General features: G+C 40.2%; 1 protein-coding gene across 4 annotated transcripts in view; it reads right to left on the bottom strand.

Moving 5' to 3' along the window:
• SMOC2 (SPARC related modular calcium binding 2) overlaps positions 1–18606 on the bottom strand; it is a 150157-nt gene that overhangs the window by 90830 nt on the left and 40721 nt on the right. For all 4 annotated transcript variants that reach the window (XM_049831056.1, XM_049831055.1, XM_049831058.1 and 1 more), the window contains exon 2: positions 12222–12393. In XM_049831056.1, coding sequence (XP_049687013.1) covers positions 12222–12393 — 172 coding nt within the window. The remainder of the gene's footprint in view (positions 1–12221; positions 12394–18606) is intronic.

The raw sequence follows: 18606 nt of genomic DNA on the forward strand, positions 1-18606 counted from the left end.
CATCACATAAGGTCTCTGGTATAGTACCAGAAGGGTTGTAAATTATCTCCAATATTTGAATTATCATAAAAACATGCCAAGGAGAAAGAGAAGTTCTCCAAAACTGTCCACCACTTGTTCCTAAAGAGCCTGATGCTCTAAAGGCCTCCTATTTGTGGATGATCTAATATGTTTTAAAATCAACAATGACCGAATTTAGTGGAATATAAAATTCACATTTGAAGCCTTATTTTGTATTATATAACCATGGAAACATTTTAAAGCTGTTGGGCATTACTGTGCTTCAGTATACCCAAAATAAATCCATGAGGAATATCTCTTATCAAGTCAAGCATCTGAAACTGTGTACAGCCAAAATATCGTTCCCAGTTCTGGTTTTTTATTTCACCAAGGTATTACCACAGGGACACAGAGATGTGGTCCAAACCTGATAGAAGAAATGCAATAGGGTGGTCAAGACAAAAAGATGACATATAAAAACATTCTTACTCAGAATACTAATGAACATTAGATTATTAATTCAGAGGAGATAAATTCCTTCCAAATAAAACATCACTGAAGCCACAAGAAGTTATAATATTTTTTTATAATAAATATGGAAGATTACACCATCTGAGCATCTGCCTCTGTGTCCTGGTTGCAATACCTTCTAAATCTACTGTGTGATTTCAACCAAATTTCCCAAAGGAAAAGATGAATTCAAGACATTTAAGTGCTAGAAATTTATGTAAAATAATAGCTGAAAAAGGATGAGAAAATTAATTCTTGCCATGACTGGGAGAAAGGCTGAAACACGAGCTCACATCAAAGTGTCAGACAAGAGATAGATGTAGGGAAACCTTGCAGCTCCTAACAGGCAAAAGTCAGTGATAGGTGAGATCCTAATCCACTGGGAAATGAGCCTTCCCCACGGCCATTGCTCATGGTCACTCAGCGAACCCAAATGTGGGACTCGCTGTGCAAAGCCCTGTGAGTTGCACTCAGGCAGTTCTTGTCTACAGGCCCCGCTGCGCACCTTGCACAATTGCAACTAATGAAGATGACTCACATGAATCTCATATTAGTAGGATAAGCCTAGGCTTAAGTGGCTTGCCAGAAGGTGTTTTATAGGAATATTGACATCTAAGGGGATACCAGTAAAGTTGCTCACATACAGATTCAACTTTCCTCTTTATCTAGAACAGGAATAATTCAGATCAGGATGGATCCTGATTATTTTGAAATGAAGACAGAGAATGAAATGTGGTGAGACTTACCTGTGCAAAAGGTACCTCTGTGCTGATTAATCTGCTCACAGCTTTGATTTTGATAATCATGGACCCTGACAGGCTAAACTCTTTTGGGGTGAATGGCATCACACCAGTGACAAACAGCCTGAGAGCAGAGGGGACTCCAAGTCTGCAAGGTGTGGGAAGGATGAAAAGTGCTGTGCAACGCTGTGCATCACTGGAACAAGTCAGCCTTGTTTCACTGTTGTTATATTGGATTTCTAGCTCTAAAACTTTTTTTTTTTTTTAAATCTGTTTTTGTTTAAAGTGTTGGAACCATCCAGTGGAAAAATAAGGGGCTCAGAACTGTTACTGGTTTCTAACTAGAATTCCCACTGTACTTTAGTTCTCTCTCTAGCTTAAGTATTAATAAGAAAGCCAGCAGGCTCAAGCTGGAATCTGGTATATGACCTGGCAAAAAGGCCATTTGGTTCTAAGATCTGTAAAAAGCTGGCTGAAATGAGGTCTTATTTGCCTATACTCAGACAATGAGCAAAACTAATTTTTCAGATATGTATGCCCAACTGTACTTCTGAATCATGTCAATGACTGACTCAGTGAGACTTCATCCTCTCAACTCCAGATAAATGGGCTTTTACATCCCAGAAGGTTTCTGGGGAAAAAAAATTCTCCTGACATAGAAACTGAGCATGAAGATGCATGAGTTTACCTTAAATTAGCTCACTTGAACTGTATTAGCTGTCAAACTGGGTTGTTACAGGGCTCGATGCTTTTTAGCACAGTACATTGGCCAGTGTGTTGATTGTACCACTGTGACTTAACACCAGGACTGCAAAGGCAGATAGAGGTTTAAGAAGAGAAACACCTCTCCGGGTGAGTAACTGAAGACAAAAATGGGTGCACGGGAGTAGACAGAAATACACAGAACTGAAGAGATTACAGATCTGTAGCTGTTTGGGCAGGTCTTTCTGAATTGCCCTGGTGACAATTCTGGCTTCCAGAGGAGACCAGTGTCTGGAAGGCACAGGTGAAATATAAAGCCATCTTTAATTCTGTGCTAAGCTTCTATACGCAACAGGGAAGACTTTCACCTGTGAAGTGGCACCAGTACACCGCTGCGGGATCCAGAACCAGATTCTGTCACATGTGACACCAGGGAGCATAGGACTTTCTGAGATAGCACTGAAGTCAATAGGAAATTGCTGTACCCAGGGAAATCCTGGAAACAGAATTAACCTCGCAAACAGCACAGGACTGCCTTGAAACTAATGCCATTTTATGCCTTATTTCCAACAGTACAGCACCAAAAACACTGAGCTTTGGGGGAAAAAAAAAAAAAAAAAACAAAACACCAAAAAAAACCCATCAACTTCAACTCTGTTGGCTAATCCTTAAATAATATATCACACAGAGAGAAGTTTATTACTGCAAAGTAGAAGTTTATCTTTAAAACAATGACACAAACTTATCAAGGGTGTAAACACCATCTCTAAAGTGACATTTAATACAATTGAATTTATAGCAACTTTAGGGCTCCACAGGGAGATCTAATCCAGATTCTCTCATGGAAAAGTAAACAGCTTGCCAAAAGAATAGATAAATCTCCTGCAAAGGTTTTGATTTAGTTCATCCGGTATTTCTTGGTTTGCTCTATATTTCAGTAAGAATAGAAGTACCTTTCCCAGTCCCAAATCACTGAGCAGACCTTGCTTGCTTTCAAAGAGATTACTGTGTGTGACACGGGCTTGTTATGTATTTATGCATAAAATATACTTCACAGTTTATTTAGCTATTTTATTATAGATGGAATATCCCGCTGAACAGATCAGAAACATTTACCACTTTGTTAAAACTACTTATAAAGTAGTTAAACTTAATCGTTTGAAGAAAAAGTTCCCTTGAGGGCTTTCCACAGATACTTAGCTGTTCTTATGCTAAAGAGAAAGCTTTTCTAAAGTCACATAGATGTGAACAAGCAGAGCTAGTATAGACACAGATAACCCAAATACCTCTCACTGTTTCTCTGTAGGTTTCCCTTATTGCCCTTCCATTGTGCCAGAATACCTATATACACGTAATTGCACTTTAAATTTGGAAATATACAGTGCAACAGGCTGTTTAAAGTCAGCTATCCACCTAAGCACTTTACTGAATTGTCCTAACAATGAACCAGAAATTTTTTCTACTTCTGTGTTTCTTTCCTATGGCTATACACTTTTGCTAACTGGTAGCAATATGATAAAAGTCAAATGGTCTTAATTTGTGGTTCATTTAGCACAAAAATGTTTTATTCAGAGCACAAGACACCATTTGGCTTATATGGCATAAGCTGCTCATAACATGAAAATTTACTATGATATTTGACCTAGGTCAATGTATATTCCAAAGAACTGATCACGTCTACCAACAAAGCATGTAAATAGCTGTAGCCTGTAGCGATAGGAAACACGCAGCAAGCTATATGTGCTCAAAGTTTCAATTTCAAAGGTGCAGAGATTATGAGCCTCTTGGGTTGGAATGGATGTCAGCACAGACATTTAGCCTGACACAGACATAAAATAAAGACTTGCTGCTTCGTGACAAGGGCTGGCCGACTCTTTCACTATTTATTTTTGTTGCTGCATTCTGGATTCAAAGAAAACAGAAGAGCAATCTTAGCCTAAACTCTCCTCCATTGGCATCTAACAGAGGCAGGCAGTGTGGGGTTTCTTTGTTGTTTTCTTTTTTTTTTTTCTTTTTTTTTTCCTTCACATTTTGCAAACACCCAGCGATTTAGATAGCTAAACTTGAAGATAAAATAAGGAATGCTGTGCTGGATTCTTTCTTGGCGCAATAGTATTTCTCTCAATTTGGTAACAGTCACATTTGGAGAGATACAGTCTGACTAGAACTGAATCAAATATTTGTAAGGAAAACTAAAGCTACAGCTTTCTGATTTTTTTACATACCAAAGGCCAGACTAGGCTTTCTGAGCAGAACAGAGATTTGATAAATAGTGTGGAGAAGTCTAATATGGGCCAATTTATGATTGTTGCACTGAAAATCTGAGAACACTTGCAACTATTTGTGGTTCCTAGTCTTCAGTGCAGTGTTACTGCTTTAGCACTAGTAGTTTCTATACCACTTCCTTTAAGATGTTCATTTTATATTAAATGTAAAACTGAAATTGAAAATACATGAGCAGAAATGAAAACTACACAAAATGAAAAAAAGATTACTTTCTTACAATTGCAGTTGTGCATGTTTGGTTCTAAAAAGATACTTTTTTTGTGCCTAAGAATGCTCTTGCATGCCTTGTTTCTGTGCAGTCTGGCTTTGGCAAATTCTGCTTGAAGAAATATTATCAAGAGAAATTGAGTATTTTAAAAAGAGATAAATTCTACTTCCAGCAAACTGTGGATACTATTTCAGTGTTACTTGCCATGTGTTCCATGTACCAGTAGACATATTTAAAAGAGCAAAGGATATTCCACAAAAAATATTCCAAACGTACTTAAAACTTTACCCATGCCCATTAAATACCTACTGCAAAGTATAATCAGAAGCCAACTCCTCTTGCTTTCAGAGACTACATAAATCATAACTTCTCTATGTAGATACCTTTTGTTCATCAGATGTTGAATATTTTGTTTCTCAAATTAACAGTTCTACTAAAGTCCTTTATACATAACAACTTGACACATAATGTCAATGAAGACTCAAAACCAAAATGGGGTTGGGACTGAATGGTGTTTGTATCAGGATTGCCAGCATTAGAGTCTGGAAACTCGCAGTCATCCTACAGATTAAATGCAGTGTCTACAGTGAGAAAATATGTCTGAAAAAGGAGACAGCTCCTAGCTAAAAGTATTTTAAGATAAAAATCTGCCCTATAATCAATTTTTTCCCAGAAGGTTTATTTTCAAAAAAAAACCCAAACCGATACTACTTCTCAATACATTCTCATTTTAATATTTTTTTCCCAAATAATAAAAAGGCCCTGCATCCCCCTCTTTGTTTTTCTTTTTCCTTTTTCCTCATAAAAGATGAGAAAAAAAAGAAAAGGGAGAGGTGAGGACAAGTGAAAACTGTTCTGCTTTCAATCCGCGGACTGTGCGAGCTCTCAGCGTGTGTTCAGGATTATTTTATGGACTGGCACCTTGGTCCAGTCCCACTTTCGCTCATTTCACTTAGGAAAAGAACCAAACCTACTCACTACATCATTCTCTCTCCAAACGAACCATCTCAGGAGTGTGTTCTGGCCAAGCCCACGTCCCTGCCAACACGCCGACCCATGGGCCGTGCGCGGGCACTGCGAGGACACGTGGAGATCGCACCTGGCAAACGAATGCGAGCTTGAGCGCAGCCTCCGTGGGAGCACAGGATAAGGCGTGCACCCAGAAACCGCATCCCGCATTCACAACCCAGTTCTTTAGCTAAGAGGCAACAGTGACATTTCCCTAAAGGATGCTTAGATTCATGACTTATGGGACCAAGATTAATTTACGAGCTCAAAACAACTACTGCCCAGCGATGCCTCCTTTCAAAGGCAAAATCATATCAGCATATTTGTCCAAAACCAGAAAGCAACCTTAATTCATATAATTTCCAATTATTTAAGCATCCCCTTAATCCATTCATTTACTCCTTGTACGATTAGTTCAAATGAGTGAAACTTTTCACTATTGCTGAAAGCCCCGTTTTAATGAATCAAATGCTGAGTGTTTCTCTCTTTAAGGAAAGTAAATAGCAAAGTACATCTTTATGGGAAATTCCACTCATATTTTGATGTGCTTCAGTTCTTTATGTGGATTGTGAGAATGAAGATAGTACCTTTTGTTATGTCTATGATAGCCCATAAAAGAATGGCATTTTTAAACAGCCAGGCTCTTTAAGATACCATAAATGAATTAAGCTAAACATGAGCTATCTAGGGTTTCCAATGGAGAAAGGGGATCTACACAGTTATAGAATAACAATGACACTACTGTGTGTAATGGCTCTCCGTGGTGTGCTCACGAAGCAGCAAGGCCCTGCTGGGGCCACCTCTGCAAATACTGAATACATAACATACTCTGAGTGCCAGCCAGACTAAACGCCAAGCGACTCACGAATTAAATATCACTCTGTGTGAAACTCCTTACATTGCCATTTTGAGTACAGACTGCTCAGGGATGTGTCCCAAGTCCAGTTTAATAGTCGCCTGTAAACCCGCGTTGCTGCTATGTGATGACAGTGAAGTAAGAAAATGTGATGTGAGTTGGCAGCTGAAATTTTATAGTGATCAACAATTTGTATCAAACCTCCAGCCATTAGAGAAGTCTTATTTTAGTGAAGTATTGGTAGAGAAGCCAGAAAATCCACACACGTCAGCCGGGACGTTTCAAGAGCTCTGTGTTAGGGCAGAGGTATGCTGGCAGGACTGCACATGTGAATTTGTTTTTCCATTGATCATAATGTAAGAATGCCAAATATTATTGCTGAGCCACTGGCTTAATACATTCAGAATATTAGTCTCCAATGCCCCAATTATGGGCCTGGTACATTCACTTAAAAACAATCTCAGACAGGGAACAAGTATTCTTAATGTTAAGGAACAAGAAGGGGGTGGGGGTGGGGTGGGAGGTATTTTTCAGTGCATTATCCTGCAAAGCTTGCAGACCACTTTCAGGGCAAACTTTAGTTAAACCAACAGGAACTCCTCTTAGCTAACTCTAAGAAGGACATCTCCATGAGAGATAGAGGCTCTGTGGTTCAGGGGAAACATTCCCAGTAGCCACAGACATCCAAAATTCAGTTACAGCATTGCACATGCTCTTCAGCTTCCTCCTGACAAGCTGCCTGAATCCCAGCAAACATTCATATAAAGAGCTTAAATGCTTAAATAAAGTTCAAACTACCCCAGATGAACTACAGTGCCACCTGTTCCAATTCGCCCTTACACCATTAGCAAAACAGCAAATGGAACTGCTGCTGGCCACTAGTCGCTGTGGCTTGATGGTCCATTAGAGAGAAAAACCGTGATCCCTCCACTAGACACTCCTGGTACAGAGGCTGCTCCCTTTGAAGAAGAGGCAATCAGCTAGCAGACCTTCTACACTTGAGACCTGAAGTTGCCGAGATGGGAGATGAAAAGCTGTTCAATGGGAATGGAGTTATTCAAAGTTTCTGAAGTCTGAAAAACTCCATTAATCCCACAGAAAATCTTCCACTAAGCCAGCTAGGACTAAAGCTTGTTGTCATGTCAAAAAAAGGCAGTTTCATTGAAAAAAAACCCTTCAATCCCACTCGCCTCCACCCAGCATCATAATTTTAGGTTTCAAAGTTAATACACGTTATTTACTGCCACAGAAAACTACTTGAAAAGCCTAAAATTATTTGAAAACTGCTGTAGGAAAAATATGAGTTCATGTTTTCAAACTTCATGGGAAAAAACTTGTTCAGTAGTGCAGCATAGATAGGTAGCAAACCTGATAGATTTTAGCAAAGATGAAACTGATAGGAGTCTGCAGAAATGAGTTGAAGCATTCTCTCTCTTTTTCTTTTTTTTGGTATTTATAATGCAAAATTTTCATGACAATAGAAAATTTGAATATGTTTTGTACACTGCCATTCTACAGCGATAAGACTAAATTTTACAGAGTAATTCTGAACAGTTAACGAAGAAAAAGAAAAAAAAAAAAAAACACGAAACAACCCAGACCTCTTCATGTGGGATGTACAAGATGCTCCATGAAAAAAACAAAACAACTCGTTTCAGGTAGTCTCATCTGCCAAATCAGTAATGATTTGTAACAGACATTCAGCTTTACATTGTAAGATAAAAGAGGAGATCCTCACTTAGCAATGCCTCTCCCATTTCTGCTAGGGAAGAGGCTTTTAGCTGATGTCTTGTGCATTTTAGTTTCCATACCAACATAGGCTTTTGCAGTAACCTATACCATGTCCCAAATCACATAAAATCCCCATTAAATGTAAAACTGTAGCTATTGGCCCTGCAGGAGACTGCAGTGCTGGGCAACACTTCCTACTCAAAATGGGCAACTCCATCGTTCAGGGATATAAATTAAAAGGGTTTTTTTCCTTTTTAGAATAATGCTTTTCCCTCTTTTTTATTTTTTTTTCTGTAGACATGATACTTCTGCACATTTGGTCCCATTTTCAAGACGAAGAAACTTCAACTTGTACTTTTTGCACGCACTAACAATGAGTATCGAAGGCTCGGTTCTGAAAGTTGCAAAGCCTTCCTGTGTGACATCCAGAGCTCTCCAGTCCCATCCTCCCCAGCCATACTGGAGGGAACAAGGCTGAGCGCTCAAAGGACTCCTGTCCAAGTTTGTATCAGTCATAGGAATAATCTACCCTGGCACGCGTCAGAGCCATCCTGCAAGAGTAGCTGGCCTCGGTTTGCAGGTTGAACAGCCTTAAACCCCTAAAAGAAGGTGGCTCTGTGCATGCTGCCTACTGGGAACAGACCCTGGCCCATCAACCCCGAGCCACACAGATACCACGAGCTGGCCCGTGCTCAGAGTGCAACAGGAACCTGCGTAGGCAGTCCTACTGTGTCCTGGCACTGCTTAATTAATTTGCGTAGACATAGCCTCCGTGTCTTTCTGGCCAGTTTATAAGCAATCATATTGCTTCTCCACTTCTTGTACATTTTGCTGCTTTGGCTACGCTGGGCCAGATTTACTGTGAAGCATTTGTGTGCACATGTAGTGGGATCCTCATCACCGGTGATATTTTAACGGTCCCCTTAACGCAAATAATATTTCTCAGCTGTCAACATACATTTATTAGATTCATAATCTCATTGCACAGTAAATGTCTGTGTCAAGCAAGTGGCAAATCTCCAGAACTTCAGAGTTTAAGATTTTGTTTGGAAAACTATCCCAAAACGTGGATGCTCATCTACAGTGTACGCAGATTATTTGAGACCTTTGAAACTGCAAAAGCAGGCTGGAAATTTTACGAGGTTCTAACTTCTTATAGCATTTCCAAGCTCAGCAATGGATTCCAGCACTGCTTGGAAGTGGACTGCAAAAAAGTGAGAGAAATAGTATAAAACTTTGTAATGTCTTCAGGAAAAAACACTATCAGAACAACCTATTTTGATGCTTATTTTGTCAAACGTGAGTTGTTTTTCAGAACCGAGAGGAAGGGTCAGGGTTTGTTCATTTTCAGGTTTAAGCTGTTTTGATCTCAGCTGCAGCCATCAGGAACTAGAGCAGCCATCAGGAACTAGAAGGACAGGAGTGCAAGAAAAGAAAATGGTTTAAATTCTGCCAGTTTTCTGTCATTTAGTTTTAAGATCCAGAATCTAAAATGGTTTCCTTTGCAATGCTAAAGAATTACCTGGGCTGAGCACTGTTGCTGTGAACAAAACTTGGATTAAGAAAGGAAAGCAAGCATATTTAAAGCAAACTACCCCTGTGCAATTTTAGTATTTAATTGACCAAAACCAAATAGATGAGACAAATGTTGAGAATAGGTGAGGAGAAAAGACAGTCTATCTAAATCTGGCTTTCCCAGGAAAAAAGATACAGAGAAAGCAGCCATCAGCCTGGTGGTGGTTCAAACTTCTGTATGGATGTAAAAAGAAATCACAGTTCTGAACATATAACCAAGAAATGATGGACTCAAAATTGTTCCAAAAGGTTTTCGACTTAAACTGCCAAGGTGTTTAGATTTCTAGTGAATAGGCTGAACCGGAAAAAAAGCTGGTCACCATGTTTTCAACCAATTAAAATGGTACCTGGAAGTATTTAATTTTCAGACAAGATTTTTGTGCAGTGAACAGGGATTTTTACCTGAGAAGAAGACAAGAGGAGACAGACACAGATGTAAGACTGCCTTTTCTGATCAACAATGGGTGAATATCAGACACAGATTTAAAGTTGTGAATCCTACACCAAGAAGCATCTCTTTTCTCCCTTCATAACTTCTACAAGCAAATGTGCATGTTTCTTTCCCTTTTTCCTGCATTATACACCTCAAAACTTGCTTCAAAACCAATCTTTTAATGGGGGAATGGGGTGGGGTGGGTTGTCTGGTTTTTTAGGAGGACAGGTGAACACTTCCAGAAGGAAACACAGAATGAAAGCAAATTCTGAAACCTTGAAAGTTGTGCTGAAATGGAACCATCACTTTTTGGTTAGCCCTACTAAAATAACCCTCCGCTCTTTGGTCAAGCATCACCTGCAACAACAAATTTCACCACTCAAAAGCAACTGGCTCAAAAGAGGTCTTAATCTGAGGACTTCCTTAAGCTCTTTCAGTTGAATCTTTGATGGGACTATCAAAAGTAGCTCTAGCAATGCTAAAACTGAAACTGCAGCTAGGCCAATGAATCATCTTTTTCTTCTCTAAAACTTGTTTTTACAGCTTGAAATATTTCTGATGATTGCAGCCGTGGGTAGGAATAAAGACACTGGTCACTTCAAAACTTAAGACTGCTTTGATGGAATAAGAAATACTATGAAAATGTAAAATTTAAAAGAGCACTAGTCTCTTGCTGTTATTGACCAAGTACATTATTGGCAATCATGCCCATTGCCAATCAAAGGAAAAAATATTTACACGTTAGAGGGATGTTTGCATTCATTTAATCGAAAGATTAAAAACAGCTGATTGATGAGGGCGTGAAGTATACTTGCTATGAGCAATACTTAAGCTGCGTGAGATGTTTAATTCCAAGCCTACATTTGTACTGACACACTATTCACTAATAAACAAACAGCAGGTGAGCACTTCTCCAAATTGTAGTTGTTGACTGGAGAAAAATTTGCCAGCATCGCTAAGGACAACTTCAGTAAGGCAATTCTCAATGCATTTTATAAAAAAAATTTCTTGCAGATGACATTGTCAATATGGTAAGAGGAAAAAACAATAAAGAAAAACACTCGAAACTGATTTCCATAAAAGTGTATAACGCTTTAATGTATAAAATGGACAAATACAAAGTGCACAATAACTCTCTCTGCTGTTCCTGAGTGTAACAAAAGCTTTGGCTCAGGTAGCTTCATTATGTTATCCTTGTTCGCAGTAGTAAATAGATCCATCAGCTAATACAATGGCTTATTATGAAAGGGCTGAAGAATGAGCATAGTATTTCACTGAGGCAGAAGATGAGACAGAATGTCTCTTTGAAGCAGTCTTGATGCTTCAGAGGTTTGCTGGAGCTAATGGAGAGAGATGATGTGGAAAATTGCCTCGTAGAGGTTGAATCAGTGTGGTTGGTCCCTGGGGTTTTCTGCCTTCCCCCCCCCCGCTCCCCTCTTTTGGGCAGAGAGAAAGGGAAAGTAAATCTTTATGACCACTGCTATTCTTACATTTTAGAAAGAAGATCATTGTGTTGGGAATCATCCTACACTTCAGTAAGGAACTGTGTTCTCTAGCACCCGGCTACTATAAAAGTGAAAAGATTTAACTGTGAATACTTCCTAAGTATTGGAACTGAAGTGCTTACAGTTGCATGTTACACAGTTTCTCTAAACAGAGATCAGAAGGGAAAGAGTGGATAACGTAGGTAGAAGTAGCCTGTGAGGGCTCCAAGCATTACAAACTTTTTTTTTTTTCCTTCTTCCCCCCCCCCCTCCCCCCTTACCCCCACCCCCAGACTAAATGATTGCAGTTAGAAAACAGAAGACTGAATTTGACCATCTCTAACTCAAAATACCAAACTGCGGTAGACAAGAAACCTCAGGAGATAACCATCTTGAGAATTACTTTGAGCCTGCCAATGATATGGTCCTTCAGAACAAGGACCTAACCTTGCAATTTCCTTAATAGTGACTTATAGCATAAATGGGTGGAGGAGTCATACTTTTGCTGATGGATGAAGATTAATTTATCCTTAAGTAGCATATTGTTATAGAATTAACAGGATGGATTTCAACCTACTTGCTTTTAGAAACCCCTTCAAGTACAGGACTCTTAAATATAAAGACATTTTCAAAAACTATTTAGTCTATTATTTTTCATTATGGTTAAGAGAAACTTTGATTTGCTCACCTTTGCAGTTGCCCCGGTAGGCTATTTCCAGCTGAGGGTCTTTGCATTTTGCTCGTTGAAATTCACACCGGGACAGAAAAGTTCTTCCATCAGATGCACAAAGTGATTTCTGAGGGGAACCTGCACAGTCCAGGCTGCATTCTCTGTCTTTGTCTTGGTCCACTCTCAAAAACTAGAAAAAATAAATTAATGCTGTAGGAATGCTCTCCCCATGCAGAAAACTGCTCTGTGATCCCCTTCCCCAGGGAAGACATACAAATATTACCCAAAAGTGAAAAGCAAGGTCTGCCTTTTTAGCCTATTCAAAGACTAGCTGATTCATCATATCCGGGGTTATTCAGCTGCTGCTTTGAAGTGGTAGCGATTGCAACATTTCTGTACCATACACTAAATCCACTATCACAATTAGGAAATCTCTGAATCTCCTTCAACCATTATGAAGCTGGGAACAGCAGCTTGGAGTCTTTAGAGCAAAAACAATGATGGCAAAAATATTCTTCACAACAAAAATGAGACAGCTATGGAAACTTGTCTATTTTATTAGCTAAGTACTAACTAGTCTACAATAACAAGCTGCAAAGGCTGTTCTAAGATCCAAACAGGATTATGAACATCAATACTCGTCTAAAGTTGTACCCATAATATCTCCAATGGCCTCAGTGCAAGAGGTCTGATGAGAAAATGAGCGAGATAGGAGAATCTTATGAAGCACCTTATGAACACAACAGATCACTTATTCTCACAATGCTCATATTCAAAATCTAAAGACTTATCAACAAAGCAGAAATTTCAGACACATTTTATAGAAATATTTGTATTTGTCCATATGCTTGCCTATAAAAATACATGCCAAGATTGAAAAGGGAAATGTTATAAGCTTGCAGTTTTTCCAGTGAGACCATTCTTATAACATGCACAATGGAGTCCTGCACTTGGCTCACGGCAACCCCATGCAACGCTACAGGCTTGGGGAAGAGTGGCTGGAAAGCTGCCCGGCAGAGAAAGACCTGGGCATGTTAGTTGACAGCCGGCTGAACAGGAGCCAGCAGTGTGCCCAGGTGGCCAAGAAGGCCAATAGCATCCTGGCTTGTGTCAGAAATAATGTGGCCAGCAAGAGCAGGGAAGTGATCATTCCCCCTGTACCAGCACTGGTGAGACTGCACCTCCAATACTGTGTTCAGTTTTGGGCTCCTCACTAGAAGAACATTGAGGTGCTGCAGCATGTCCAGAGAAGGGCAATGAACCTGGTGAGGGGCCTGGAGCACAAGTCCTGTGAGGAGTGGCTGAGGGAATTGGGGCTGTTTAGCCTGGAGAAAAGGAGGCTGAGAGGAGACCTTATCGCTCTCTACAACCACCTGAAAGAAGTCTTGGTGTCTTCTCCCAAGTAACAAGCAATAGGACAAGAGGAAATGGCCTCAAGTTGCACCAGGGGAGGTTTAGATTGGATATTAAGAAAAATTTCTTCACCAAAAGGGTTGTCAAGCCCTGGAACAGGCTGACCAGGGAAGTGGTGGAGTCATCATCCCTGGAGGTATTTAAAAGACATGTGAATGTGGTGCTTAGGGACATGGTTTAGTGTTGTACTTGGTAGTGCTAGGTTAACGGTTGGACTCAATGACCTTAAAGGTCTTTTCCAACCTAAATGATGCTATGATGATTCTATGAGGCTCAGCTGCCATTCTAAAGTGCCCCACCATGGACGAGAAGAAAAGACAAAACCTGAAACAGGCTATGTGCAAAACATTCTGGAGCCAAATAATTTTATTTGTTACCAACCACAAAAAACTTCTGACTGCTGTTTTGAGCATGCTTTGAGCCCTGGCATGAGTTGCCCATGACTGCAAACCCCCAGGGGTGTCCCTGCCCCAGCATGGGTTGCCCACAGGCCAAGTCCCTGGGGGCTGTCCTTGCACCAGTGTGGGTCACTCATGGGCTACAGTATTTTTTTTCTGGACTGTCACAGGGCAGTTCATGTCCTCCTCTCACACTGGAGAGCCCTGCAAAGTCCCTGCTGCACAAACCCTGTTGGTTCTGCCCATTGCACCACACATTCCCCCTTTCTCAGGAATTCCATCTCATCTCCTCCAGAAGACAGTGAGAGGTGATAGGCTGACAGAAATAATTTAGGTTGTTCCCATTATGAATTTCAAGAGACGGTCCCCTTTCTAGACTGCCACAAAGCCACACTGAAACTGTTCTAACTGCTCATGCCTCCACCCCCAAGACTGCAGGCAAGGCTTATAAGTTTGGCATCATCCTTGGCACTGTGAAAAGCAGGAGCTGCTCACCCTGAAACATGCTGCCAAAAAACTCATTGGTTCTGATGCTGCTGCATGCCTGCCAAAAACAAAGACAGCCAAAACCAAAGCTAGTACTTTATCTTCTGAGCTCCTGAAAAGCAGGGACTAGGGAGGAGGTGAACTCAGTAAGTCCTCAGATGAATTTGTCTATCCTTTACTGTTTCTAAATAAGCACAAAACTAAGCAAGGAATATAGCTACCAGGAGATAATCATTCTTCTAAGCATTAGGAGGCACCTGAGAAAAGGTCTTCATCCAGCTGAAGCACTGGTTTCATTGGTGCTACTTCATCATCTTAAACCTTGAGTACAAAAAATTTTGAACTTCAGATTACAAACTAAGACTACTAGGAGCAAAATGTCAAGAAAAAAAAAGAGGACAGTAGTATTTGAACAGTGAAGAGTAGTACAACCTAAACAAATCAGAAAACTTTGCTACATATAGTTTCCCTGCATTTTATTACACAAAAAAATGTATAGAGTCATAAATCTCCATAATCTTCATACTTAAACTGTGGTCTATTTGCATTTCCTATCACTTAACATGAAGAAATGCAGACATCTTTCTGGAGAGTATGCCTGAAAATGGAGAGACAATCTCAAAGGTATCACTTTAAAATAATAGTCATATGGTAGGATTTTGACCAGAAATTTTATATTTTAGTGGCACAGTAACATAAAAAGGAAAGCTTCCTTTTCCTGACATTTCTGAGCAATTTTTCATTTTTAACAATAATTAGCTTTAGAAGCAAATTATTCACAAATTACACACAATCCCCAAAACCCTTTCTTCCTGGAATTTAACTATAGAGCTCCAAAAGTGGAGAAGAGATGTTCCTTTTCCCCCCATTTCGGTGCTGTTTTGCAGATCCTTCTTGCTTACAGAAATTAATAATTAGCTGAGCTAAGTGGGAAGGGAGAAAACCTGATGCCATCTCCCTTCACCTGCAAAACGAACAACAGTGAAGACAGGCTTCCATGATGCTGACCACTCTCCAGATTCTGTTGGTCTCCAGGGCCTGCCCCAGTGCCCTGATGAGCTGCAGCGCGGGGTCCTCAGGGAGGTCCTCCAAGTCTCCCTTTCTCTCCTGGGAGGCATGTGCAGGACTCTGTGAAAAAGATTTTCCAAGGAAAAATGGACCACATGGGGCCTCTGGCAGAAAAATTGGATTCAGTCCCCCGCTCTGCCTCAGACTTCCCCTGTGGATTTGGTGATGGCAAGTCAAGTGATCTCCCTCTTCCTATTTTGTGAAGTAAGGATCTGAGTACAGCCTTTCTCTGTGTGTAAGACTACCCCTCTCTAATGGCTAGGCACTTTGCCACCCTTAATTTATCCTCCGCAATATCCCCATTGAGCAGAGAATTATTTTTCAAAAGCACAGGAAGGCTTCATGACCCACAGAAAATCATGTGGTAGATCAGGGAACTGAACCCAGGCACCAGAAAAAAAGAAAAAGAAAAAAAAAAAATCACACACAGCAACAGTCTAGCCTCTGTCCCATTTTTCTCCCAGACTTTCCTCATCTTTTCTGTTTTGAGTTGTTGCAGGAGTTAAGATGGGTATGCCTGATCACAGTGGACAAACCACAGTAACACAGTGGACAGAAAATCCCTTAATCGTCTAAGGAACAAAATCCACTCCCTTGAGAGCGTGATAGTTCACTGATAAAGCTATATTTTAAAGGGCATTTATCCAAAGAGTTCTATTTAAGTATTTTATTATTTCAAAGCCTTAGAGGAGATTAGGGTAAATTATGGGTTCAAGGATATTCAAGCAACCTGGAAAAGCAGAGGATGAAGACATACCCGGGAGACAAAACCACTTGAATAGCTTGTTGGTTAGCCAAACCTCACTGGAGAATTTGGGTTGCACATTTAAACAGTTTCCACCAACCTAGTGTAACTGAGGGATTTAAGAGCAGGAAGGACAAAAAGGCAAGCAACTGCAAGAAAAGACAGCATACAGGAGAGACTAGCAAATGTACCTACAAAAACCAGATAGAAAGTATGTGACTGACATTTGGAAAATATTCCATTGTCATCTTTACTACAGCAGCATAGGATGATACAAGTCCAAATCAGCATTGCTTGCTCACATGGAGCAGGAATGCCAAAACAATCGATAAATTTATGGCAAAAGCAATAGAAATGCTGGAACAAGCAAGGACTATGGGATTTCTCATGGGATTTGCTATTTGTTTAAACAGGAACAAGCAGAGTCAGTGACACAAAAACTGGGATCACACTGACGCACATCTTAGGGCTGTACTTTCCTGTAAAAATATTCCTTTTGATTAAAATAGGACAGTTTAGAGACAAAGATGGCTCTAGATGGACCAGAAGGCAACTCACCCTGAACACCGGCTCATCTCTTTCTATCTTTAAGTTCATTTAACAAACAAATCTGTTACTGTACAAACATGTAATTCACTGAAAGACAAGCTTGAAGCAGCATTCCTGTTGAATGCTCATAGCAACTGAGATTAAGCCAACAATAGTTGACCAACCTGAGGTAGAACTATTTTGAACCACCAGCAAAAACTGGACAATTATGGTTAAACCCTATTAAAAAGCAAACCACTTTTAATAGAGAGGTGTTCCTGCCCCTAATAGCACAGAAACCAGCCTAGTCACGTTTCAGAAAATTGTTTTCTACTACAAATTTGAGCTTATTCTACAAACTAACAGGCATGACTCCTCAACTAGAGTTGCTTTAACTTATCTCCCACTTTACATTCTAATATCACAAAAAATTTTTAAAGTCTCCAATTTATTTCAGTCTTTCCAAAGCATTATACTTTACAACACCCAATTTCCAAGGGGCCTACTGTTCTATACTAGGCACTGCTTTAAATTCCCATGTAGTATTTCTGAGAAGAAAGAATGATAATGGGACTATATCAGAAAAATTATTGATTAAGTTTACCTCAGTTAATAAAACCAAAGTCACTACAAACTGCATGTACCCACTTCACAGATATAAGCATTGATAAAATATTATTTACTGTCATGTGTTTCAGGCACCACAGAATTCCAGTATTTTCCTTCATTGTCTCAGACACCAAAGGCTCTTAATGGTTGAAATGTGCCCCCCTATACTGCTGGCAGTCCCAGTGATCTTTCCTCTGTCTATTACTGGAGTTTGGTAAAACTAGAATTGTCACAGTATGTAGTAGTCTGCTACACTTTATCTTTCATCTTTGTTTTCATCACTGGTCCCACATCTGGGCTGTGGACGGTCAGGATGCTTATTTCCTCAACCACAAGGAACATGTTGCAGTCTATGAGAAAGTTTTTCCAGTACCTCAAGAGTAGGAATCCAATGGTTTCTTTACTGTGCTATTAAACCATTTATCAAGATAACATGTCCATAAACTTGTTCACTGCTATGGCATAACACATCTTCTCTTCACCTTAGGCTATCCACTCTTATGCAGGGGTTCAGCGTCATTCCCTCTGGTCCACGTTCTGCCATCGCATCACTTCTAGGGCTGAGGAGGTCTTCAGGTGGAACCGAGTCACACACACACGTGGGCATTTCCAACACACAAACCTGTGATCCCACCCTCCGTAGTGCAAGAGCAACTCTTTTTCCACCTAAGCAGATCACAGATTACACCGGGAGAAAAATGCTGCATGGCAAGAGAGTCAACAACTGGAAACATCTACAAGCTAAATTGCCAGTGCAAGAAAGCAGAAGAGTCGAGACCACTGGTACAGTGTGGTCATGGGGAGCGCAGACATCTCTCTCCATTGGAGGAAAAGCTGATGACAGATGTACTTAGGCTGAGGCGTAAAGATTAGTTATTGAATCTGGCTCACAGCCTTTTAAACATTTCACAATATAGTGCACAGCTGTGGATTGTCTTTGGTCAGAGGCCACTGTCTGATTGATCTGAGCAAGGCAGGGGAGTGTTCACCAACTTTTTTTTTTTTTTAATTTGGGACAGCTTATCTCTAAGAAAGTTTACTTGCAGTCCTGTAGAGACATCCTTAATACAAACAGGCTGCACACAAAACATAACTCATAACTATGCTAAACCTATTTTTACTTTGCCCTAATGTAAGTTTTCCTACTACAGCTGGA

This window comes from Accipiter gentilis, chromosome 28 (genome assembly GCF_929443795.1).
Source record: "Accipiter gentilis chromosome 28, bAccGen1.1, whole genome shotgun sequence".
NCBI lineage: Eukaryota > Metazoa > Chordata > Aves > Accipitriformes > Accipitridae > Astur > Astur gentilis.